The following is a 27,385-nucleotide window of genomic DNA, read 5'->3' as shown; positions in this document are numbered from 1 at the left end:
TGTTTGCTTCCCAGAGTTAGGAGTCTCTCATGGTTTATCGCCCTCTTTAATTTTTTCCACTCAGCTCTCCTCCTTTCCCTTATAATCCCTTTCACTATTTCTTATATTTCATGTATGAGTGAAACCTTAAACACAGAGAACAACTAGTAGTTGCCTGAGGGGAAATGGCAGAGGGAAGGATGAAATAAGTGAAGATTAAGAGTACTTAATCTTCTTCACTTATCTTTTCTCTTGCTTATCAAGCACTGAATAATATACAGAATTGTTGAATCACTATACTGTACACCTGAAACTAATATAAATCAGTGTATGTTAAGTATACTAGATTTTTTTTTAATTTTTAAGAAATTGAAAGCCAAATTTTTTGGACCCTCTTTTGAAATTCAAAGTTAAAGGTGGATTTTTTGAAGATCATTCCTACTGTCTCTCAAAAGCACTGGATGTTTAATACAATGAATGGAAGGCAATGAAGCAAGAAAAAAATCTTAGAAATTAAAACTCAAATTTCATAATATTATCCCATTATTTTATCATTATCATTTGGATTGAATGGAGCCTGGGCTGAGATGAGGAGGGGAGAACCAACTGTCAGATTTGTGATGTCACAGCTGAAGTCACAGAGAGTTGAAAAGGGCAAGATGGATAAGGAATAGATGAGATGAGGGTGTTGTGAGATGGGGCTCAAATAGAAAAAATTCTAGGAGGAAAGGGGTGGGGTGAAGTACAACTTGGGAAGCCCAGCTGGGTAACTTTCTGAGCATAACTGGCCTAGTTCTGACTTGAGTTTAGAAGTGGAGAAGAATGGGAGGGGGGAAACTAGGAGGCAACTTTTCAGAGGAGGGTTTAACTCTTGTCTAGGTCACAGCTTTAGCATCTCAGCTTCATGTCTTTTTGACACCATCAACTATAAGGTTCCCCTCCTCTACAAAAGCACTTGAAGGCTAGAGCTGATAGACTTCCAGCCTGTAGAGCTACCCTTAGTTAACCATGAAGATTCTGTGAGGTAGGGGGAGAGGGAATTTTCCTATCTTAAATTCATTATGCACTACTTCCTATCCTTGCCTTAGAGCCCACCTTCACCTCAAGGAGTCTCTAGCCAGCAACTTAGCCCCAATCTCAGCCAGCTTTATTTTTTAGTCAGGTTGTTTTCACCTACTTGCTCACTGGAATTTATGTTCTTACTGAAAAAAAAGGGGAGAGGCTTACCTGGGGTTACACTTTCTTACTCTCACCCTTATCTTTCTTTACATATATGTGCACACATATACCCACTGACCCATTCAAAACACAGATGCTTCAGGAATTACGGAGACCTCTGCCCTGACAGTTCTCTAGTAGCTAAGTGCTCCTCTTCTCACTATACACCTGTCTCTCCCCTCTATCATTTGTGCCTTCCCAGGGCCTAGAGAGATCTCCATCTTCAGCTCCAGAGTTTCTGGTTTCTGTTCAAGGACAAATGGCACAGCATATCTTCCAAGATCAAGAGCAAAGGACATCTGGGCAGAATAGGTAAATGGAGCTAATGATGATCTTCAAAAGTTTTTAGATTAGATATGCTGTATGGGACACAAACTGGCATTGTCACCTGTCTCCCAACCCCCTTCTGGCTGCACCTATTATCTGACAGAGAAAGATGGGGACTTTCATGTGTCCTCTCTCTTTGCCACCTCCTCAATGGAAGGAACATTAGTAGATCTTTGTCATTCCAATTTAGAGGGTGGGCATCAATCTGAAATACCTCTTAGAGTCATTTAGGTATATAACCTAGGGACATTTATTTATCCCAGTGTAAACTTTTGCTAGAAGTCCTTATATCATCTATAAATAAATTAAGGCCATCCATCCAAAACCATGTGTCCCTTGGACTAGGGTAGAGAGGAGGGCCGGAATCTGCCCCATGAGACTGAGTATGAGACCCGGCAATGTTATCCATAAAGTTGAAAGAAAGGAGGCTTACTGTGAGCTTATGGGCCAAAAGCTTCAGCAAAGAATTAGGACTTGGCTTGGGTTTTTGAGGCATGCAGATGTTTTGAGATAAAGAGTTTGCAGGAATTCAGGAAGAGAGTCAATGTATCTTCAAGCTATCTTTAATTAAAGTGCTCAGAATAGTAAACTGGATCTCAACTCGGAGAGCCAGTGAGAAACTGAGAAGCCTGAAACTTGTAGGAAGATGGAAACCTGTTCTAAGGATATGATGTCTCTTGCAGACAGCTGCAGGAGTATAAGGAGAAAATAATGAGTAGATATTGGAGTCTCTAAGAGTTCTATATGAGAAAGCACATAAACATGAGAGACCTGACTTCTCAGCTGACAATAGATGTTCTGGCAGTGGGAATGAGCAAGACACTGAAAAACAGAAATAATAATATTTAAAACGAACTTTATAGTTACAAAGGCCTTCATATAATACAACTCCAAACTACCCTCTCAGCAAATTTCAAGTATACAATACAGTATTATTTATAGTCAGCAGGCTATACATTAGATCTCTAGATTTTAGATTCCACATATAATATAGATAACATAATACTTGCCTTTCTCTGTCTGGCTTATTTCACTTAGCATAATGTCCTCCAGGTCCATCTGTGTTGTCATAAATGACAGGATTTCCTTGTTTTTTTTTTTAAAGATTTTATTTATTATTTATTCATAGACATAGAGAGAGAGAGAGAGAGAGAGAGAGAGAGAGAGGCAGAGACACACAGGCAGAGGGAGAAGCAGGCTCCGTGCTGGGAGCCTGACGCAGGACTTGATCCTGGGACTCCAGGATCGCGCCCTGGGCCAAAGGCAGGCGATAAATCGTGGAGCCACCCAGGGATCCCCTATTCCTTGTTTTTAGTATTCAATTGTATGAATATGCCACATTTTCTTTAACCACTCATCCGTCATGGACAATAGGTTGTTTCCATATCTTAGCTATTATAAATAATGCTGCAATGAACATAGGAGTGCAGGTATCTATTAAAGAAAAATAATTTCAGTTCCATTGTGTATATGTGTGTGTGTGTGTGTGTATATATCCATATATATACATATATTCCATATATATATTACACATATATGTATATATATATTCCATATATATACACACACACACACACACATATACACAATAGTGGGACTGCTGGCTTACATGGTAATTCCACTAAAAATTTTTTTCTAACACTGTTAACCATAATGTCTGTACCAATTTACATTCCCACCAACAGTGTACCAAGGTTCCCTTTTATCTACATCTTCACCAACACTTGATACCTTTTTTGAAATTGAGTTATAACCAACATAACATTTTATTGGTTTCAGGTGTAGGACAAAATGATTTGTTATTTTATATATTGTGAAATAACTGCCACAATATATCTAATTAACATATGTCCCCATACATAGTTACAAAATGTTTTTCTTTGTAAAGAGAACTTTTAAGATCTACTCAGCAGCTTTCAAATATGCAATTCAGTATCATTAACTAGTTATTATGATGTACACACAGCCCCATGACTTACTTTATAACTGAAAATTTGTACCTTTTGACCTCTTCATCCATTTCACCCACCATCTTCCCCCACTCTGGCAATCACCAATCTGTTCTCTGTATCTATGAGTTCAGTTTGGGGGTTTTTTGTGGGGGAGGGATATTTCACAGATAAGATCATATTGTATCTTTTTTTTTTTTTTACTTATTTCATGTATCATAATGTCAAGTTCCATCCATGTCACAAATACAAGATTTCCTTTTTTATGACTAATACTCCATTGTATAGATCTATATATAGATATCCATGTCAATATAGATCACATTTTCATTATCCATTCACCCATTGATGGATACTTAGGTTGTTTTCATATCTTGACTACTTTAAATAATGCTACAATGAACATGGAGGTCCATATATCTTTTTAATTAGTGTTTTCATTTTCTTTGGGTAAATATTAAGAAGCAGAATTGCTAGCTTATATGGTGGTTCTATTTCTAATTTTTTGAGGAACCTCCATACTGTTTTCCATCATGGCTGCACCAATTTACATTCCACCAAAAGCGCTCAAGTGTTCCCTTTTCTCCACAACCTTGCCAACACTTATTTGTCTTTTTGATAATCATTCTAACTCGTATGATCATTTTCATTTTCATTGTGGTTTTTTTTTCCTTTTACAGCATTTTTATTGTTTTTATTTTTTATTTTTTATTTATTTTTTATTTTTTTTCAAGTATGGGTGTGATTTTTATTTTATTTTTATTTATTTATTTTTTATTGGTGTTCAATTTACTAACATACAGAATAACCCCCAGTGCCCGTCACCCATTCACTCCCACCCCCCGCCCTCCTCCCCTTCTACCACCCCTAGTTCGTTTCCCAGAGTTAGCAGTCTTTACGTTCTGTCTCCCTTTCTGCTATTTCCCACACATTTCTTCTCCCTTCCCTTATATTCCCTTTCACTATTATTTATATTCCCCAAATGAATGAGAACATATAATGTTTGTCCTTCTCCGACTGACTTACTTCACTCAGCATAATACCCTCCAGTTCACTGTGGTTTTGATTTGCATTTCCCTGATGACTAATGAAGTTGAGCACTTTTCATGTACCTGTTGGCTATTTGTATGTCTTCTTTGAAATAATGTCTATTCAGATCCTTTGCCCATTTTACCATTGGGTTATTTGCTTTTTTGATACTGAGTTGTAGGAGTTTCTTACATATTTTGGATATTAGCCCCTTATCAGAGGTTTTGGATATTAGGCCCTCATTCTAGAGGCTGCCTTTTCATTTTGTTGATTTCCTTGTTGTGTAGAAAGTTATTAGTTTGATATACTCCCACTTGTTTATTTTTCTTTTTGTTGCCTGGGCTCTTGGTGTCATATCCAAAAAACTACTGCCAAAAATAATGTTGAGTTTTTCCATTTGTTTTCTTCTAGGAGCTTTACAGTTTGTCTTAAGTCTTTAATCAATGCTGGCTTGATTTTTGTACATTCTGTAAAATAAGGGCTCAATTTCATTCGTATTCATGTGGAAATCCTGCTTCCTCAAGTTTTTTTGAAAAGACCATATTTTTCCCATTTTGTATCCTTGGCTCCCTAGTCAAACATTAATTAACTACATATATGTGTGTGTGTGTGTGTGTGTGTTAATTTCTCTCTCTTGTGGTTTGTGTATCTGTTTATATGCCAATACCATAATGTTTGATAACTATACTTTTGTAATATAGCTTGAAATCAGGGATTGTGATGCCCAAGACCAAGAGTCATATGCTCTACTAACAGCCAGCCAGGTGCCCTGATATTTACATCTTTTTGTAATGTGTATCCATTAACAAATTATTGTAACTACAGTTACTCTTAGTACTCTTGGGTTTTAAATTTTATGCTAGCATTAAAAATGATTAAAGCACCACCATAATAGCACTGGAGTATTCTGAATTAGACTATATACTTATCTTCTCTATGGAGATTTACATTTGATGTTTTCATTCTGCTGTTCACCATCTTTTCATTTCAACTTGAAGAACTCCCTTTAGCACTTATTGCACACCAAGTCTGGTGGTGATAAACTTGCTTAGCTTTTGTTTGTCTGGGAAAGTCTTTGCCTCTCATTCATTTCTGGATAGTTTTGCCAGGCGAAGTATTCTTGGTTAGCAGGGTTTTTTCTCGTAATACTTTGGCTACTTCATCTTATTCCTTCCCGGCCCACAAAGTGTCTGCTGAGAAGTCAGCTGATAATCTTTTGGGTGTAGCCTTGTACATAGCAATTCACTTTTTCTTGATGCTTTCCAAATTCTGTCTTTGACTTTAGACAATTTGATTATGTCTCAGTGAAGATCTCTCAATATTCAGCCTCTTTGTGATTTTTGAGCATCATAATCAGGATGTTTATTTCCTTCCCTGGACTTAGGGATTTTTTGGGGCATTATTTTGTTAAATACGTTTTCTGCCCCTTTCTCCTTCCCTGTGATTTATGGGGTTCTCAAAATGTCTATATTGTGTTATTTGATGGTATTCCATAAGTTACAAATATTTTCTACACTCTTTTGCATTGTCTTTTTCTTTTTGTTTGTTTGGATTTCAAGTTATCTGTCTTCAAGCTTAATGATTCTTTCTTCTGCTTGAGTCTATTGTTGAAGCTCTCTATTGAATCCTTCAGTGCAGTCATCATATTCTTCAGCTCCTGAAATTATTGGGTTCTTTTTTTTAATGGTTTTTATCTCTTTGTTAATCTTTTAACTTTATGTATTGCTTTCCTGATTTCCACTAGTTGCATCCTCTTGAAGCTCACTGAGCTTCTTTAGTATGATTATTTTGAGCCATTTTCCAGGCAATTCCTAGATTTCTATTTCTTTGGGGCCCACTGCTGCAGTTTTATTTTTTTCCTTTAGTGACACTGGTTTCCTTGATTCTTTGTTCTTTGAATTCTTCTATTGCCATCTTTGCATTTAAAGAAGCAGTCCTTCCTGCCAATCTTTACTGACTGGTTTTGGGAATGAAAGACTTTCACCAGTTGGACCAGTTAAAAATGTGAGGGGTTCCTCAGACTTTTTTTTATGGATGCACTCAACCCCATCCTTTTATTTCCTCTTCAGGAGTATTTAAGATTTTCTGTCTTCTCTTGATTCTATAAAGTCAGTCTAGGTACTGAGAGCCTCCTGTTTATTTCCTCCAAGATGGTGTCCTGGAACATTCAAGATTGTTTTCCTTCTCTCATTCCTACTTAATTGAGCCAGCTGCTGATATCTACATACTGTGCAGATGCTTGCACTTGCCATCTGCAGAGGCTTGTATGCATCATCTCAGGGTGTATATAGAATTCTGGGGGCATCTGTCAGCCAGTTGAGGGGGTACATCTGCAGATAAGAAGTCCCATGGAATTCATGAGTAGTTCTCTTGGTAGAGTTCACAAACCAGGTAGTAGTAGGATCTGTAGCTGATTTTTGAGATCCATATCATAGTTTCTAGGAGTATCCATTCCCTTTCTCTGTTCCCAGATCCCCCCCAAGACTATTTAGCTGTGCCAATCATCTCAGTGACCTCGGTGGGACAAAACAGAAGTTGGCTTCTTGGGCAATGTCTCACAAGGTTCCCATGGGAGAAGTCACAAGCTGGGAGTGTCTCTCCTGACACTGAACTATGCTGTCCTTGGGGAAGGATGACATAGGCAAAGTGAAACTGTTTTTCTTACCCTCTTCAATGCATCTATTTATGGATATTTTGTTTCAGTGAGGTGCTAGAACCTCTTTGTGAGACTCCTGGTTTCCCACAGAAGTATTCACATCCATGATGGTTGTCAAAATTCATGTTTGTGTAGGGGGTATGAGGACTGGACTCTCCTTTTCTGCCATCTTGCTGACATCACACACTCGGTGCCTCATCAGATTTATATCACTTTTTCTTTCCAGAAAATCCACTGATGACACAATGAGACCAAAGGTGGGTAAGACTTCCAAGTTCCTTTGGGACTCCTGGTTCCTGCTGAAAATGCAGAAGGGACTGCAGCCAGGAGGCAAGAAAGCTGCCTAGTAAGGACCATAGCTTGGAGGACTTGGGCATTGTAATTCAGGGTGCTCTTAACTAGCTAGTGAATCTAGGTAATACTTTCAATGCTACTACTTCACTAGATAACTCTAGGAGCAGGCAGGCTATCTGGGTATTTATAAGGATAAAATATGAGTCTGTTTCTACCTGTCACCCACTAGCTAGATCAAGAGATGACAGGAGATACCACCTAAAAATGACCCCATAAGACTGAAGGGACTTTGAACTGCCTGAAAAATAGGGTGACTTCAAGTGTCCATCTCAATTTCCAAAAAAAATACCCTGTATTCTATCAGTTTCATGATGTTTTTCAGACTCTGGAAGAGTTAGGGTAATGTTCCCAAGATATATCTCTTATTTCAACAGGAAATACAGCTAACAATCACTGAAGCTCTTTGGGACCAAGTGAGTACAAAGGGGTCATCTTTTGACAGCATGTTGAGACATGGGAGAAAGGAGAGAGGAATTAAGAAAGTAATTGCTGGGATGCCTGGGTGGCTCAGTGGTTGAGTGTCTGCCTTTGGCTCAGGGCATGATTCCTAAGTCCCGGGATCGAGTCCCACATTAGGCTTCCTGCATGGAGCCTGCTTCTCCCTCTGCCTATGTATCTGCCTTTTCTCTCTGTGTCTATCATGAATAAACAAATAAAACCTTTTAAAAAAAGTAATTGCAGATTGATAGTGAAGGATCTCTATGCCTCTCTTGTCTTGTTCTATTACTCATCCAGTCCCAAATCATCAGAAACTCATGTTTGTGTACCTTGGCACCCTTCTAGATATCCACCTGTCCATTAGATAATCCCTCTCAAATATGTTTTCTCTGCCAACCTTTTAAAAAGAACTATAGAATGAATAAATCTGATCCACAAACAACCTTATGGCAACTATTGAGAAATCCATATACTTTAAATCTTGGATGAGAAGAAGGCAAAGTTACCATTTTGTTATGAAAATTATATATCTTAATTCTATTGCTGATCCAAAAGGAAGTTATTTTACCTTCAGAGCTACTCAAATTGTCTAACAAATACTTGACTGTAGCCCTTGATTCACATATCATAAACCATAATTTTCTGAAACATTCGCGCCCCCCCCCAGAATGAATTAGCTTCAAAATAAATCTCTCAAAAAATAAATGACTCACTCTGAAGAGTAGAGGTATTCATTTGAATGCCAAACTAAGTCCATTAAAAATGACGGGCACTGAGGGGGGCACGTAATGAGATGAGCACTGGGTATTATGCTATATGTTGGCAAATTGAACTCCAACAGAAAAATATACAAAAAAATTAATTTTCATATAATTGCTAGTGAGTTTCAGAGTAACATCTCCATTGCTTCTAAAGGTCTTGCCTGGAACATGATGGGATTTTATCATTAGCACAGAGGAGGATTGTTTTCTCCTACTGGTTATGGCTGGTAGGTCTATATTAAGACATTAAAGGACATCAAAACTGGATTGTCCTCCAGATATAATTTCAACATAATTTTAATATTTGGATCCCACTCTTCTTTGAATTATTTATAATAGGAAATTGCTTTAGTAAGGCATTTCTGTTGTGAATTTCTTTAGAGTATTTTAATAAAGATTCTGGAGGAGCTTGAATACTAGATTCATTCCATGGGATCAGAGGTTGCTAACAAAAATTTTTTATGCTTCAAAATGTCCTACATATTCCCAAATTTATTGACAGTAGTTTAAATGAGAATAATGGCTAACAATAGAAAACTATGCCTGGAACTTTCCTGTTCTTAAAATTTATTAGACTCAGACCTACTTTTTGTTGAAGACTTCTAAAGTGTTGAGAAGTAAAAGAATATAAGTCTGTACTTTGGATGTGAAGAATAATTGCCATTTTTGTGGTTGGGAAAAGATAGCTAAATCTCATTTCATGAAACTGATTTAAAGAGATCCAGTAAAAAAAAAAAATCCTTCGTTAAGTCAAACGTTTGATAATAAATGAAACTGCTGAATCCAATTACGAGTGTGTTTTAGAATCTGACAACTATGAGTTGAAAATAAAAAATAGGTCCACTAGGTCACCAGTGTGAATTTGTTGCCTTCAGTCTTCTTACTAAAACAATGCCATGAGCACTAAGTCTCAGAATCTAGATTATTCAGCCTTGATTTTGAAATTGCTTTATAACAGACTTAAATTTAAAGAATTTGAGAGTAGCTTCTTTTTATTCTCTAAAAACTGGTGTCTTTTCTATTTTCACAAAATGCCCTTGGTTTCCTAGCTATATAAAAATAACAAAGTGGCCAATTCTCAAACATGAAAATGTCAAATTTCACTTTATATTTGAATGGTATATTAGTGCAGAAGCTAACTATGCCCATTAGATAGCCAGAGCAAGTTGTTATGTTTATAGAACATAGACATTATTTGGAGTTTCTGATGACTTCCCCAAAATATCAACTACTTTAGCTTCCCATTCTTGACATTCTAGTATACATTAAGTATACATTCATGTATACTTAAATTCTTAGATAGAGATGGGAATTAGAAGACAATTGATCACTTTGAATCTATAAGTTTCCCTATGGAGCCAAGCAAGAAAAGACTATTAAATTAATGCCTGGATTTTTTTTATTAAAAATTTTAAAATATAAAATTTTTTTAAATGAGTAAAAGTCTCCATAGTCTCTCCTGCAAGCTCCTATTGAATATTATATGAAATGAATAATGTAATCAACTTTTTTACTCTATGATTTTCGATGACTCTTCTATAAATTTTACAGAAGAAAGCAATCTTCTTAACTAAAAATGGGTAGAATAACTATTTAATGTTCTTAAAATTATCATATTAGATAGAGTAAATTGCTTATGTAAGCATCAGAAAACCATACTGTTGGGAACCAGTACATAATTGGATACCTATGACATTAAAAAGGATGACAGTGATACAACAAAGAATGAACAAAGGCAGTAAATTGATAACTGGCACAGTCCATCCCATTGACTATTCAGCTTCCATGTGCACCAATACACACGTTGAAACTCCTGAATTCTATATTTCCACCAAACAAGATACAACTATCCATCTCAAAATCCTCATCCCTTCCCCAAAATGAAGCAACTCAGATTTCCAATAGTCATTATATCCACCCATAGCTAGGTGCAAGTGGAAATATATATTTAGTTTTACAAGACTGCCAGATCTTTTTCCAAAGTGATTATACAATTCTATACTCCTTCCAACAACGTATGAACTCTAGCTGTTCTGTACACTTACCAATATTTGGTGTTGTCCTCCTGTGTATTATAATCTAAATACAAATATGTGTTGATTTTAACAGCTATTATTGCTTCAGAACAATGACCAATTAAACAAATGAAATATAATAGTGGGTTTCATTTATATTCTTTTCACAACTCAGACTTCTTTATTTTTTTTTAATGATAGTCACACACAGAAAGAGATAGAGGCAGAGACATAGGCAGAGGGAGAGGGAGAAGCAGGATCCATGCACCGGGAGCCCGACGTGGTATTCGATCCCGGGTCTCCAGGATCACGCCCTGGGCCAAAGGCAGGCGCCAAACCGCTGCGCCACCCAGGGATCCTCGAGACTTCTTTAAATAACTTCCTGTGTTTCACTCATTTATCACATGGAAAAATGGTGGCCCAGAAGTCTACTCTATATGTAGAGTAGAAGTCACTGGGATTTATTGCTAAAGCTAGGAAGCCACACACACTACAGCCTGATAGCTGCAAGATTTTATACACACACACACACACACACACACACACATATATAGTTCCTTTATAATAAAGCCTATAATACTAATTTTTCAAAATTTTTGTGTCTTCTTTCAGGTACGAATGGCTTTTAGGGATATACAAAAGGAGGTGAGATTAAATTTCAATTCTCTAAATTTCCTGACCATATCATTTTCCTTTGCTCCCATTTTACTATACCCTACTGTGATGTTGACCCTGATTAAGGTTTTAGTTTCATCCCTTTATCTAGTGACTTCTCCCTAAAGAGCAGCATGGACTTGTCAGTTCAAGAAGCTTAGGGAAGAAAATGCTTAACAATCTCCTTGTGGAAATAGGATAACAGAGAAAGCTGTATCTATCAGAACTTCTCTCAGCAAGAATACTCTGTATGGTCATACAAAACACTGATAAGTAACTTAGTTAAGAGGAGTCACCAAGTGACATAGTAAATTTCCTTATTGGGCAAGGATGTCTACTAACTGTAAAGAAGCACAAATTAGAGGCCAGAGCTAAATGTCTTTGCTAAAGAGAAACATTCCTCTTCCTCTGCTCTTCCTCCATACAGATTTCAGTCTTTTTCCTATGCAATGATCAAATATTTTAAAAATACAGTCAAACATGTACTATTATTATTGGCCTGTCACAGACACTGGGTTATTTTATTAGCTTCCTCAAGGTGTTGATATATCTGGGTCCTACCGAGCCTGCCGTCCCACCTTTTTTTCCTGTCTGTTAGAGTGAAGAACAGGCACTATCTATCTATACAATTTCTTATCAGTAGCTACTTCTATAAGTAAACACACACCTTAGAACAAGTACTAACATTATAAAACCAAGGCAAATGAGAAAATTTTAGACAGATTTCCTTTGTTTCTCTGAGTAAAGATACAGTTTCATTAAGATTAGCATCTAAATATAATATGAGCCTCCCATGATCTTAGAAACAGTAATTCTCTCTTCCTAGTTGGCAAGAAATGATGTATAAATTAATTGAGAGGACACTGAAAATAAACTTCCTCTAATTCACTATCTGAACCACTCTTGGCCTTAGAAATGAAATATTTCTATAGTCCCAAGAAGCTATGTCTTTGTATCCTGCTGCTATGTCTGGGACTTACTCTAGGGAAAAATTATAGCAGTGTTTGCCTCCAACTGGCTGCAAGTAAAAGGAGACACTGGGTAGAGATCAGAAACTTGATATTTTTACCCAAGTTTTGCCTGAGGGTCAGGGTGTCTCCACCCTCCTAAAACTTTAGTCCCCTGATGCCTGCGTATCCTCCAGACAACATTTCAGCTAGTAAGAGGAGGAAGCCTGTCTATAAGTGGGACTTGTGTGTGTTGATTTCCACCCTCTCAGGGCCTATATATGAAGTTAAAAGTCTCATCTGATGTCCTCTATGCTGAAACTCTCTTCTCGTGCTTCATCATGGGGTCCACCAGAGAAGTCCCTTCCTTCAAAGGTCCCCAGGCTGGTAGGCAAAACAGACACCCTAGTCACAGACTTGTTAAGAACAATTTTTGTACTTAAATACTGAGAGAAGAATATCAAGCAAAAGATAGTAGGAAGATGTAGAATTAGAACGTGCTTTCTTTTTAATTAGACAAACATAAGGACCCATGCCTAGAGCACTGTTATGGAGAAAGATGATCTACCAGACTCCTGTTTGCTCATGGGTCCCAAAGTGTATCATCAACAGTTGTTTACTCTAGGATGGGTATGAATTTTTCTGAATGACTTTCACAGATACTTAAAGGTTCTCCCCTTAGAGAACCACTGGAGATGCAGTGAGGATAAAACGGTAAAAAAATGCAGCCAGGAAAGGGAGAGCAGAAAAGCCAAAAAAAAATTTAAAAGGAGAGATCACTAAATAAGCAATTATGACTACAAGTAATGAATCATGTGTCTCCCACCCTTAAAGAGGCCACACCTCATCTTATTTATTTATTCATTATTCAGTAAACATTTATTGAGCAGATGCTGTATGCAGGGCATTATGTTAGGTGGTTTGGTATGAGGGATACAAAAACAATACAAATTCTGCTTTTAGGAAACTTAGAATTTAATTGCATTCCCTAAAAGCCCATATTTCCCACATAGACATCCTACATTTGACCAAGTGTATAGCTGTTACACCAAATTTTCAGAGGAGACTGGCCTCTAAGTCTCTGATTATCTCTGAATTCTCATTATTTTTCAGCTGCAGGAAGATGCTCGGATTCGAGGTAAAAGCAGTATTCCAGGTTTGGATAAGCCAAGAGTGGTGGGAGGGAATAAGGAGGAGTTCAACCCAAAGTCTCATCTTCTCTTTGGCTAAGAGCTGGAGTTGAGATGTTCTTTTCTTTTCCCCCTTCAGCCAAGTGAAACATTGGCTTTCCTTGAACTCCCATGAGCACTGCTAGTCTTTCCTCTGTCCAACCCAATTAGCTGGACAGGTTCAGAGGGATCCTTTACCCCAATGGGATGGCAACAGAGGACCTGAGGATACTCTCAGACCTCAGTAAGACATGGCTTTTTTCAATAGAGGAGAGACAGCAAGCATAGAGGTAAGCAGCTTCCCAGCTCTGCTATATGGGCTTAGCAGGACTGGCATTGGGATTAAATAGTGGGGAGATCAGAACAGAATGCTTACTCAGAGTAGTCAAATTAAAATTCTCAAATGTCCAGATGCAAATTCTAGTGTTTAAGAAAAATAACCAAAACATCCAAAAGCCTAGAATTATAGCATAAAAGCCATATCTGGAGCTCCTTCCTTCACCCATTCAAGAAAGAATGTATAAATCGGGGCTTTCAAACCTCATTGTTTTGTACATGTATACAAACCACCTGTATACCTTGTTAAAAAGCAGATTCCAATTCTGTAGGTCTAGCATGGGCCGGAGATCCTATATTTCTAACAGGCTACCATGTGATTCCAAAACTGCTGATTCATGAATCAGACTTTGAGTATTGAGGATATAAGTAACTGAGCCCAGTAAAATATCCTCCAATGTCAGAATAAAATAAGATTTATTTCAGGGATTTCCAAGTCCCATGGAAATATTGAGGAGTCTTCAGATGTGGGTGGAGGAATCAGAGAGAGGAGGAAATCAAAAGGAAATTTCTGATTAGTCTAGAGGTCTCTCTGGGAATTAAAACTACCCTATGCTTTTCTAGCTCCTCCCCAAAACAGAGCTCATAAGAGTCCAAAATTTCTTTGATCTTTAAATATAGCCAGTCCAGAAAAAAACCCTCTGATCTTTCTCCAAGCCTAGTCAATCACCTCATTCCAGAATGTAAGAAAATATGACCAGGCAGCATCCATTATGAGATACAAAGGAAACTTGTCTTGGCTGCTGATCCTTAAGGGTCAACAGGTCAAAAGAGCTGAGCTTACCTCAGCTTCTTCTTTATCCAAGTGACCTCCAAAGAGGTCACTGCAGGGTTCTGGGAATACCCACCTGATGACCTAGAATGTAAAAATGTTGATTTATGATCCTAACTATTGCTGCTATTAGTTTTCTGCTTCCTAAAAGTGGGGGAGGAGGGGATTCAGAATAGGATGAGAATTCAAGCCTCACTGTACACATTGTCCATACAAAAAAGGAGACAAGAAGTGAGAAATCAAGGACCTGGGCTCTAGTGGAAGTGCCCTGGAATTGAGACATTTTGATAACTCCTAATGCCCAGCCCTGGTTAAACAGATCTGATGGCTATGATTCACTATGTTTTGCAAGTGACCAGATGACTGGTGCCACATTCTGCAACTGTCTGACAGATTTGTAAGTTTCTAGTTAAGTTCTAACTTCTCCTTCTTTGGCTATAGTCCAAAGTTAGGATGTGAGCAGGGTTCAGGGCCCTCAGGGAGACATTTCTAAACTCCTGTAAGAGAATGACTCCTTCATGTGTCCACCTCAGGGATGAGCAACTTCTCCATGACACCCAGGTCATCTACAGCTAGGACTGGGTAAGTAGCTCTTTTTTGATAATCCCCAAAGGAGATGGCAACCACCAAGATACGGGTATAGTGGCTAGGAATATAGCTGCCTCTGAGCCTTAAGCTTTCAGAAGCCTATACTTACAATATACATCTCTCCTAAAGGGGCAGGAGGTAGCCCCCCACTATCAAGTAGTGGTGAACTACAGAATCAGGGCTTCTTCCTCCATCCTCAGCCCCATTAGAAATACCTGTAATCTCAGGAACAGTCCTGGCCTCACCATAATAGATGTGGAGAGAGTCTCATCATTCAGTTGATGGAATAAGGGAATATAGAAAGAATGTCAGGTAAGAAAAGAAAGCACTAAAGAAGGAATAAAAAATTAGGAGTTAGAAGAAGGACTTAGAAGAATAAAATCAATAAGAATTAGAAAGTCCAATGCCCCAACATTGGGAGACGTCAATTTCTTTTCCAAAAGAAAAAGACTAGGATTGATTGGGAAGATAACAGAGTAGAAGAACCCTAAGCTCACCTCATCCCATGAATATAACTAGGTAACACGCACATTAGCATAAATAACCCAGAAAATGATCTGAAGACTAGTAGAACAAACTTCACAACTAAAGGTAGAGAAGAGGCCACATTAAAGAAGGTAGAAAGGATTAAGACACAGTTGGAAAGTGAAACAGACCATGGCTGTTCAGGTGGGAAGGGAGCTTGAGAAGGGAAAAAAACATAAGGCAGCCCAGGAATGGAGAGGATAAATTCCCATAATATTTGCCTTTGAAAGCAAGAGGGGCTGAATGCCATGAGTTCTCACAACCAGCAGGACTTAAAGCCTGGAATTTTAAAAATCAGCCAACTAAGCTCTGGGAGAGTCCAGAGGATGTTAGGAAGCCATGTTCTTAAAAAGACAGCATGACAAACAGCCTGTACAGATATAGTGTAGAACCATCAGTTTGAAAAATGCCAGGGCAGAAGGGAAAGAGAGCAACTTGTTCATCTCAGAGCAACATGGCTTGCAGAGACAGAGATCACAGAGACCTATCCAGAAACAAAGGAGCTACCAGGCTCCATTTCCCTCCCCCACTTCTCCCTCCCTGCACAAACAACAGTCATCTATGGGAACTAGCATTGGCGCCAGATACAGAGAGACAAAAGGAGACTGAGAAATAAGTTCCAAATGAAAGAATAGGACCAAACCACAGCAAGAGACCTAAGGGAAACAGATATAAGTAATATGCCTGATAGAGAATTTAGGGTAATGATCATAAAGATACTCACTGAATTTGAGAAAAATGTGCAAGTCATTAATGAGACACTTAACAAAGATTTTTTTTTTTTGCTATTCTCTTTTTTTTTATTGGAGTTCAATTTGCCAACATATAGCATAACACCCACTGCTTACCCCATCAAGTTCCCCCCTCAGTGCCCGTCACCCAGTCACCCCCCACCTCCCGCCTACCTCCCTTTCCACCACCCCTTGTTCGTTTCCCAGAGTTAGGTGTCTCTCATGTTGTGTCTCCCTTTCTGATATTTTTAAAAAAGAACCAATCAGAGATCAAGAACACAATAAATGAAATTTAAAAAGCACTTGATAGAATAAACAGCAACCTAGATAAATCACAGGAACAAATTCATGACCTGGAAGACAGAGTAATGAAAAGTAATCTAGCTAAGCAAAGAAGAGAAAAGAAAATTATGCATATTGGGAATAATCTTAGAGAACTCAGTGACTCCATCAAGTGTAGTAACATTCAGAGTATAGTGATCTCAGACGAAGGGAGAAAAAGGGCAGAAATTTTTTGAAGAAACAACTAAAAACTTCCCTAACCTGGGAAAGGAAACAGATATCCAGGTCCAGGAAGCACAGAGATTCCCTAAAACATTCAATTCAAAGACATCCACACCAAGACAAATAGTAATTAAAATGGCAAAAAGTAGTGATAAAGAAAAGAGATTTTAAAGCAGCAAGATCAAAGAAGACAGTTATATACAGCTCCATAAGGCTATAAGCAGATTTTTCAGCAGAAACCTTACAAGCCAGAAGAGAGCAACATGATATATTCAAAGTGCTGAAGGGAAAAGTCTGCAGTCAAGAATATTCTATCCAGCAAGGATATCATTCAGAATGGAAGCAGAGATAAAGAGTTTCTCAGACACACAAAACCTACTGGAGTTCATAACCTCTAAACTAGCCCTACAAGAAATATTAAAGGTGACTCTTTGAGTGGAAAGAACATAATTATGTGAGAGAATGAAAAGACACAAAAGCAACAAAATAAGTATTTCTGTAAAAAAGGATTCATAAAATAAAAGAATGTAAAATATAATACCATATACCTAAGACATGGTGGTGGAGAATAGTTCAAATTTAAGTAATCATAAACTTAATATAGATTGCTATATACAAAAGATGTTATATACAAACCTAACCACAAATCAAAAACCAGTAATAGATATGCAAAGAATAGAGAGAAAGACATCCAAGCATATCACTAAAGAAAGCAAACAAACCATGAAAGAAAACAAAAGAAGGATCAGAGTAAATCTATAGAAACAAACACAAAACAAGTAATGAAATGGCAACAAATACATATCTATCAATAATTACTTTGAATGTTAATTGACTAAATGCTCCAATCAAAAGACACAGGATGACAGAGTAGGTAAAAAGAAATTAAGACTTAACTACATGCTGCCTACAAGAGGCTCATTTCAGACTAAAAGACACCCACAGATTGAAAGTAGGGCGATGGAGAAACATTTACCATGCAAATGGAAATGAAAAGAAAGCCTAGGAAGCAATACTTGTATCAAACAGACTAGACTTTTTTTTAATTTTTTTTTTTAATTTTTTAAAATTTATTTATGATAGTCATACAGAGAAAGAAAGAGAGAGAGGCAGAGACATAGGCAGAGGGAGAAGCAGGCTCCATGCACCGGGAGCCTGACGTGGGATTCAATCCCGGGTCTCCAGGATCGTGCCCTGGGCCAAAGGCAGGCGCCAAACCGCTGCACCACCCAGGGATCCCTCAAACAAACTAGACTTTAAAACAAAGACTATAACAAGAGACAAAGAAGGACACTATATAATAATAAAGGGGACAATCCAACAAGATACAATAACTGCAAATATTAGGCACCTAACATGAGAGTATCCACATATATAAAACAGTTAATAACAAAGATAAAGGAAATAATAGTAATACAATGATAGTAGGGGACTTTAACGCCCCATTTACATTGACAGAGAGATCATCCAGAGTATCAGCAAGAAGACAGTGGCTTTGAATGACACACTGGACCAGGTGGATTTAACATATTCAGAACATTCCATCCAAAAAGCAGAATAGGTGATGGGCACTGTGGGGAGCACTTGACGGGATGAGCACTGGGCGATATGCTATATGTTGGCAAATTGAACTCCAATAAAAAAAAATTTAAAAACAGCAGAATATACATTTTTTTCAAGTGCACATGGAATATTCTCCAAAACACACATCACACATTAGGCCACAAAACAAGTCCCAATAAATTCAAAAAGATCAAAGTCATAACATGCATCTTTTCTGACTACAATGCTCTGAAACTAGATATCAACCACATGAAAACATCTGAGAGACCACAAAAGCATGACTTTAGACAACATGCTACTAAACAGTGAATGGGTTAACCAAGAAATCCAAAAGTAAATGGAAACAAATGCAAATGAAAACACAAGAGTCCAAAACCTCTGGGATGCAGCAAAATTGATTCTAGAAGGGCAATTTAGACAGGACTACTTCAAGAAGCAAGAAAAATCTCAAATAAACAACCTAACCTTACACCTAAAGAAGCTAGAACAAGAACAACAAATAAAATCTAAGAGCAGCATAAGGAAGGAAATAAAAAAGATTACAGAAGAACTAAATGATATGAAACTAAAAAAAAAAAATTTTTTTAAAAAGGGACCGTATCAAAAAAAAAAAAAAAAAAAAAAAAAAAAAAAAAAAAAAAAAAAAAAAAAGGGACCGTATCAATGAAACCAGGACTTAATTCTTAGAAAAGATCAACAAAATTGATAGAGCTCTAGCGAGGCTCCTGAAAAAAAGAAAACTCAAAAACAAAATCACCAATGAAAGAGGAGCTATTAACAACCATCAACCACATAAATACAAACAATTGCAACAGATTATGAAAACCTATATATCAACAAAATGGGCAACTTAGAAGAAATGGATAAATTCCTAGAAACACAATCTACCAAACTACCAAAACTAAAGCAGAGAGAAATAGAAAATTTGAACAAATTACCAGCAATAAAACTGATTCAGTAATCAATTCCCCAAAAACAAAATTCTAGGAACAGATGGCTTCATGGGTAAATTCTACCAAATATTTAAAAAAGAGTTGCTAACTATTCTTCAACTATTCCAAAAAAAATAGAAGAGTAAAAAAAAAAAAAATTCAAATTCATTCCAAGAGGTCAATATCACCCTGATACCAAAACCAGATAAAGACACCACAAAAAAAGAAAAAATACAGGCAAATATCTCTCATGAATATAGATGCAAAAATCCTCAATAAAATATTAGCAAACTGAATCCAACAAAAATTTTTAAAAATTACACACCATGATCAAATGGGATTTATTCCCGGATGCAAAGCTGGTTCAGTATTCACAAAACAATCCATGTGATATGTCACATCAATAAGAAAGGATAAAAACCATATTATCATTTTAACAAATGCAGAAAAATCATTTGATGAAGGATAACATCCGTTCATGCCAAAACCCTTTGCAAAGCAGGTCTAAAGGAAACATAACTCAACATAATAAGCGCCTAATATGAAAAACCCACGGCAACATCTCACTCTATGGTGATAAAACTGAGAGCTTTTCCCCAAATGTCAGAAACAAGACAAAAATATCCATTCTCACTGCTTCCATTCAACATAGTTCTGGAAGTCCTAGCTACAGCAATTAGACAACATAAAGAAATAAAAGGCATCCAGATTGCTAAGGAAGAAGTAAAATTCTCACTATTTGTAAATGACATATAAGAAAGAACCTTACAGACTCCACCAAAAAAAAAAAAAAATAGAACTGATACATGAATTCAGTAAAGTCTCAGGATACAAAATCAATGTACAGAAATCTGATACATTTCTCTACACTAATAATAAAGCAGCAGAAAGAAATTAAGAAAATAATCCCCTTTACAATTGCACCAAAAAACAAGAAAATATCTAGGAATAAACTTAACAAGAGGTGAAAAACCTGCACTCTGAAAACTATAGAACACTGATAAAAGAAATTCAAGATGATAAAGAAATGGAAAGACATTACATGTTCATGGGTTAGAAAAAAGAATATTCTTAAAATTCTACACATTTAATCTACATATTTAATGCAACACCTATCAAAATGCCAACAGCATTTTTCACAGAACTAGAACAAACAATCCTAAAATTTGTATAGAACCGCAAAAGACTCCAAATAGCCAAAGCAATCTTGAAAAAGAAAAGCAATGCTGGGAACATCACAATTCCAGACTTGAAGTTAAATTGCAAAGCTGTAGTTATCAAATAATGTAGTACTGGAACAAAAATAGACACATAGATCAACAGAATAGAAAACCCAGAAATAAACCCACAATTATATGGGCAATTAATCGTCAACAAAGGAGCATAAATATACAATGGGAAAAAAGAGTCTCTTCAACAAATGGTGTTGGGAAAACTGGACACCTACATCTAAAGGAATGAAACTAGACCACTTTCTTTCACCATGCACACACAAAAAAAGACTCCAAATGGGGAAGATCTATGGGGCACTTGGGTGGCTCAGTCGGTTATGCATCCAACTCTTGATTTCAGCTCAGGTCATGATCTAAGGTTGTGACACTAAACTATACTTTGAGCTCCATGCTGGGCATGGAGCCTGCTTAAGATTCCCTCTCTCCCTCTGCCCCTACCCCCACAAAATGGATTAAAGACCTAAATGTGAGCCTTAAAACCACAAAAGTCCTTTTTTTTTAATAAATTTATTTTTTATTGGTGTTCAATTTGCCAATATATAGAATAACACCCAGTGCTCATCCCGTCAAGTGCCCCCCTCAGTGCCCATCACCCAGTCACCCCCACCCCCTGCCCACCTCCCCTTCCACCCCCCCTAGTTCGTTTCCCAGAGTTAGGAGTCTCTCATGTTCTGTCTCCCTTTCTGATATTTCCCACTCATTTTTTCTCCTTTCCCCTTTATTCCCTTTCACTATTTTTTATATTCCCCAAATGAATGAGACCATATAATGTTTGTCCTTCTCCGATTGACTTATTTCACTCAGCATAATACCCTCCAGTTCCATCCACGTTGAAGCAAATGCTGGGTATTTGTCGTTTCTAATGGCTGAGTAATATTCCATTGTATACATAAACCACATCTTCTTTATCCATTCATCTTTCGATGGACACCGAGGCTCCTTCCACAGTTTGGCTATTGTGGACATTGCTGCTAGAAACATTGGGGTGCAGGTGTCCCGGTGTTTCATTGCATCTGTATCTTTGGGGTAAATCTCCAGCAGTGCAATTGCTGGGTCATAGGGCACATCTATTTTTAAATCTTTGAGGAACCTCCAAACCGTTTTACAGAGTGGCTGCACCAGTTCACGTTCCCACCAACAGTGTAAGAGGGTTCCCCTTTCTCTACATCCTCTCCAACATTTGTGGTTTCCTGCCTTGTTAATTTTCCCCATTCTCACTGGTGTGACGTGGTATCTCATTGTGGTTTTGATTTGTATTTCCCTGATGGCAAGTGATGTGGAGCATTTTCTCATGTGCTTGTTAGCCATGTCTATGTCTTCCTCTGTGAGATTTCTGTTCAAGTCTTTTGCCCATTTCATGATTGGATTGTTTGTTTCTTTGCTGTTGAGTTTAATAAGTTCTTTATAGATCTTGGAAACCAGCCCTTTATCTGATACGTCATTTGCAAATATCTTCTCCCATTCTGTAGGTTGTCTTTGAGTTTTGTTGACTGTATCTTTTACTGTGCAAAAGCTTCTTATCTTGATGAAGTCCTAATAGTTCATTTTTCCTTTTGTTTCCCTTGCCTTCATGGATGTATCTTGCAAGAAGTTACTGTGGCCAAGTTCAAAAAGGGTGTTGCCTGTGTTCTCCTCTAGGATTTTGATGGAATCTTGTCTCACATTAAGATCTTTCAACCATTTTGAGTTTATCTACCACAAAAGTCCTTGAAGAGAGCAAAGGCAGTTACTTCTGACATCGGCCACAGCAATGTTTTTCTAGATATGTCTTCTAAGGCAAGGAAAATAAAAGCAAAAACAATCGTTACTACATCAAAATAAAAAGCTCTGCACAAAGGAGGAAACAATAAAACTAAAAGGCAACATACGGAATGAGAGAAGATATTTGTAAATGACACATCTGACAAAAGGTTACTATATAAAATATATAAAGAACTTACACAACTCAACACCCAAAAACACAAATAATGCAATTTAAAAATGGGCAGAAGACATGAACAAATATATCTCTAAAGAAGACATACAGATGCCTAACAGACACATGAAAAGAAGCTCAACATCACTCATCATCAGGAAAATACAAATCAAAACTACAATAAGTACAGATCTTTCATCTCTTTGGTTAGGTTTATTCCTAAGTATCTTGTGTTTTTTGGTGCAATTTTAAGGGATTTATTCCTTGGTTACTCTTTCTTCTGCCTCATTGTTAGTGAGGCAATGCAACTGACTTCTGTGTATTGATTTTATATCTTGCGACTTTGCTGAATTCTTGGATCAGTTCTAGAAATGCTGGGGTGGAGTCTTTTGGGTTTTCCACATAGAGTATCATGTAGTCCACAACGAGTGAAAGTTTGAGCTCTTCTTTGTTGATCTGGATGCCTTTCATTTCTTTTTGTCATCTGATTGCTGAGGTTGGGCCTTCCAGTACTATGTTGAACAACAGTGGTGAGAGTGGACATCCCTGTCATGTTCCTGATCTTTGGGGAAAAGTTCTAAAATTAACAATTCAGAAAACAACAGATGTTAACAAGGATGTAGAAAAAGGGGAACCCTCCTACACTGTCCGTGGGAATACAAACTTACCAGCTACTCAGCCCATATAATTGTGGGTTTACTCTGGAAAACAGCATGGAAGCTTCTCAAAAAGTTAAAAATAGAACTACCTATGATCCAGCAATTGCACTACTAGGTATTTATCCAAAGGATACATACTAGAGTGATTTGAAGAGGCACATGCACCCCAATATTTATAGCAGAAATGTCCACAATTACCAAAATATGGAAAGAGCCCAGATGTCCATCAACAGATGAATAAGGAAGATGTGGTATACACACACACGCATGCATGCACACCCAATAGAGTATTACTTAACCATCAGAAAGGAATGAAATATTGCCATTTGCAAACACCTGGATGGAACTAGAGGGTATTACTCTAAGTGAAATAAGTCATTCAGAGAAAGATAAATACCATATGATTTCACTCATACATGGAATTTAAGAAACAAAACAGGTGAACATAGGGGAAGGGAAGTAAAAATAAAGGAAGATGAAAACAGAGAGGGAGGCAAACCATAAGAGACTCTTAACTATAGGAAACATACTGAGGGTTACTGGAAGGGAGGAGGGTGGGGGGATGGGATAACTGGGTTATGGGCATTCAGGAGGGCACTTGAAGTAATGAGCACTAGGTACTGTATGCAGCTAATGAATCACTAAATTCTACACCCCTGAAACTAATCATACAGTATATGTTAACTAAATTGAATTTAAATAAAAATTTTTAAAAACTAAGATGAGAAACAACAGGTTGGTGAAGATGTGGAGAAAGGGGAACCCTCTTACACTGTTGGTGGCAATACAAACTGGTGTAGCCACTTGGAAAACAGGATGGAGGTTCTGCAAAAAGCTAAAAATAGAACTGCCCTAGATCCAGCAATTGCACTACTAGGTATTTACCCAAAGAACCAAAAATACTGATGCAAAGGAGCACATGCACCCTGATGTTTATAACGGCATCATCAATAACAGCCAAATTACAAAAAGAGCCCAAAAGGCCACTGACTGATGAATGGATAAAGAAGACGTGGTGTATATACCTACAATGGAATATTACTAAGCATCAAAAAATGAAATCTTGGTATTTGCAACAACATAGATGGAGTTAGGGCAGCCCCGGTGGCGCAGCGGTTTAGCGCCGCCTGCAGCCTGGGGTGTGATCCTGGAGACCTGGGATCGAGTCCCACATCCGGCTTCCTGCATGGAGCCTGCTTCTTCCTCTGCCTGTGTCTCTGCCTCTCTCTCTCTCTCTCTCTCTGAATAAATAAATAAATAAATCTTTAAAAAAGAACATAGATGGAGTTATAATACTAAGCAAAATAAGTCAGAGAAAGACAAATGACATATGATTTCGCTCATATATGGAATTTAAGAAACAAAACAAACAAGTAAAGGACTAAGAGAGAGAAAGACAAACCAAGAATCTGATTCTTAGCTATAGAGAAAAATACGGAAGGTTACCAGAGGTGATGAATGAAATAGGTGATGGGGACTAAAAACTATATATATTATGATGATAAGACAAAAAAGACTAGGGGAGGGAAAGATCAGGCTACAACACAGAGGTTTAATTTAGACATTAGGAATAGCTTCTCAATAATGACAACTAAGAAAAAAGAGGACTGGATAGTCAAAAAAGATGGCAGCATGTTTTGCAGAGGAGTTCAGACACACTTTTATTTTAAAAGTCAGTAGGATATGTTTCAGATATGGTCCTTCATGAACCAGGAAATGAAGGTGAACTTCCTCCCTGATCTCTGTTTGAACCATTTTGGCCCTTTCTCAGTTAGCTATAGTGAAATAAAAACAATTCCTCTTAAAGAGATAGAGCATTATACTTTAAACTTATCAGTGCTAAAACCAGGAAATGGGGGGCACCTGGGTGGCTCAGTCCGTGAAGCGTCTGCCTTCAGCTCAGGTCATGATCCCAGGGTCCTGGGATCAAGTCCCGTATCAGGCTCCCCACTATTCTCCTTCTCCCTCTGCTATTCCCTCTGCTTGTGCTCTCTAGCTACCTCTCTCTGTGTGTCAAATAAATAAATAAAATCTTTTTTTAAAAAAAGTATTAAAAACCTGAGAGGAATAACTGACAGGTAATCTCTACTCACATACATTTTAAATGTAATTATTATAAACCTTTACATATGAGGGGCACTTTAGTTTGGTCATAACCATATTCAGGGTGCCTGGCTGGCTCAGTTCATTGGGCATCCAACTTTTGATTTTGGTTCAGGTCATGATCTCAGGGTCATCAGATCAAGCCCCATGCCAGACTCCATGCTTAGTGGAGTCTGCTTCTCTTCCCCTCCCTTTACCCCTCCCCATGCACTGTCTCTCTCTTTCTCTCTCTCCTTCTCTCAAATAAATAAATCTTTCAAAAAACATATTTGACCTAGGTTTTTACTTAATTTTAATATTTCTCTGAGGCAAGCATGAAGAATTGTCCTTTCTTGATGAAGACACAAGCTCTGATAAGCTATGACACTACATTTTCTAAGACCTGGCAAGGGCTATTTCCTGTGGGACACATGATCATCAGAGAATTGCAACTCCCAGAGCATTAGTAATGCCCATTTCTGTGAAATGTGATAATAAAATCCCTAAGGACAGTGGAGGCCAGGGCAGGGGGGAATGGTGGGAAAGGATGGGATCTCTCCCTCTCTCATATATTCACAACTTTCTCTTATTTGGTACAGAAGTGTCGGGCCTCCAAATTCTGGGATGACCCTAAATTTGAGAAGCACTGGAGAGCTGCCATCAAGGGTCCACCCCCACAACCTAAGAAGATAGTTCTCTGATAGATCAGCTTGCTACCCTGGACCCTAACCCTACAATCAAGAGAGGAAAGCCTCTTCTGCTTCTGCCAGGTGTTTCACCCACATGATCTTTCCCGTGAGCTCCACTCTGTCCATTCTTACATAGTCAGGAAACCAGGCTTCATGGATCTTCACTCTAACATGGCAGGGCAGCATCAAACCAAGCAGGTGTGCTCCAATACAAGGGACAAGGAGTAAAAGAGTGGAAGGCTGAGGGCAGGGCCAAGTCATGATTTCTTGTCTCTCTGATCAAAGTATGTCAGGTGTGGATGGTTCCATATAGGGAAAATCATGGAGAGACAAGTATGGGATAAAGAGATGGAAAGGTAAGAAAGTTTAAAAACTTACTAAGAAATGTGCAGCATATTATTCCCTTCTGCAAAGTACTCTGGAATCCTGAATTACCTCTGTGGCTTAATTCAGACTCAAGAGTTAAACACAATAGGTCCATAATAGACTACATTGCCAAGATTTTCATTACTAAAGTACTTGAGTGTGCCCTCAAAGGCATTGCTTGAGTGACGTATGACACATACTGTGCATATGACACAGTTCCCTACTCTCTAGTTTCATCTGATACCTAATATCATTTAGAGAAGGTGACTCTCAGACACTTACCTGTGGCATATACTAAGCTAGCCACACTCTCTATATGGCCTGTGTTGGGAATTCCTTTCAAGAAAGAGCCTGAGTGATGGGTGACGAAGAAAGTGGGCTTATCTGCATGTGTCTAAATACAGTAACTGTATTTCCTTGAATAGTCCCCTTTAAATACTTTATCTCATATTTATCCCCCATATATCAGCAAAATACACAGGTTTCCAATATTTTGGCAAAAAAGAATGCAGCTTTCTGAAAGAACACATACACGTACAAAAACTCTGTCATCATTCAAAATTCAATTTGGTTCAGAAATTAAGGCAGGGAGCTTCCTTTTCCTCCAGTAAAACATAGGCAGCAATGTAGGACAGCAAAGAGTGAACACTACATAGAAAGATGGTATACAACCAGTATACTTCATCCCTTGCCTCATGTTGGATATCTTGGGACAGGGTCATCAAAGCAGTGCCACCTGCCTAGTGAACCAAATTTCTTTCATTTCCATTCATGTGACTACGACATCTAGGGCACAGCTTTAGTTACCTGAAGAAGAGAAGTCATTAGCAGACATCACCACTGCCCAGAAGTAAAAGTGATACTCATGGGCAGAGACTCCAGGATCTATGGCTGCACCTGGGAACTTGGAAATCAAATGAAACCCAAGCACATCACAATCACCAAGCAAAGAAACCAGCAAACAACTGATAAAATAAATGTGATACAAAAGACAA

The 27,385-nt window shown here is 37.8% G+C and overlaps 1 protein-coding gene across 3 annotated transcripts; it reads left to right on the top strand.

The window, feature by feature from the left end:
• The first annotated feature begins 614 nt into the window (after positions 1 to 614).
• C27H12orf54 (chromosome 27 C12orf54 homolog) lies at positions 615 to 27,385 on the top strand. Of its 3 annotated transcripts, none has more exons than XM_025477446.3 (9): positions 615 to 745; positions 1,400 to 1,509; positions 7,385 to 7,415; positions 7,887 to 7,925; positions 11,339 to 11,371; positions 13,441 to 13,465; positions 15,138 to 15,186; positions 25,935 to 26,105; positions 27,181 to 27,385. In XM_025477446.3, exons 2-8 carry the CDS (start codon positions 1,457 to 1,459, stop codon positions 26,026 to 26,028), a joined length of 324 nt encoding a protein of 107 aa, XP_025333231.1. In that variant the 5' UTR covers positions 615 to 745; positions 1,400 to 1,456; the 3' UTR covers positions 26,029 to 26,105; positions 27,181 to 27,385. The 3 variants fall into 3 exon arrangements, with proteins under 3 accessions (XP_025333231.1, XP_025333232.1, XP_025333230.1); XM_025477445.3 differs by having other exon boundaries at positions 620 to 1,003; XM_025477447.3 differs by lacking the exon at positions 7,887 to 7,925 and having other exon boundaries at positions 617 to 1,003.

Source organism: Canis lupus, chromosome 27, assembly GCF_003254725.2.
Source record: "Canis lupus dingo isolate Sandy chromosome 27, ASM325472v2, whole genome shotgun sequence".
In the NCBI taxonomy this organism is placed as follows: domain Eukaryota; kingdom Metazoa; phylum Chordata; class Mammalia; order Carnivora; family Canidae; genus Canis; species Canis lupus.
The sequence above is the reverse complement of the archived record's forward strand: the minus strand, read 5'-3'. Positions and strand labels throughout refer to the sequence as shown.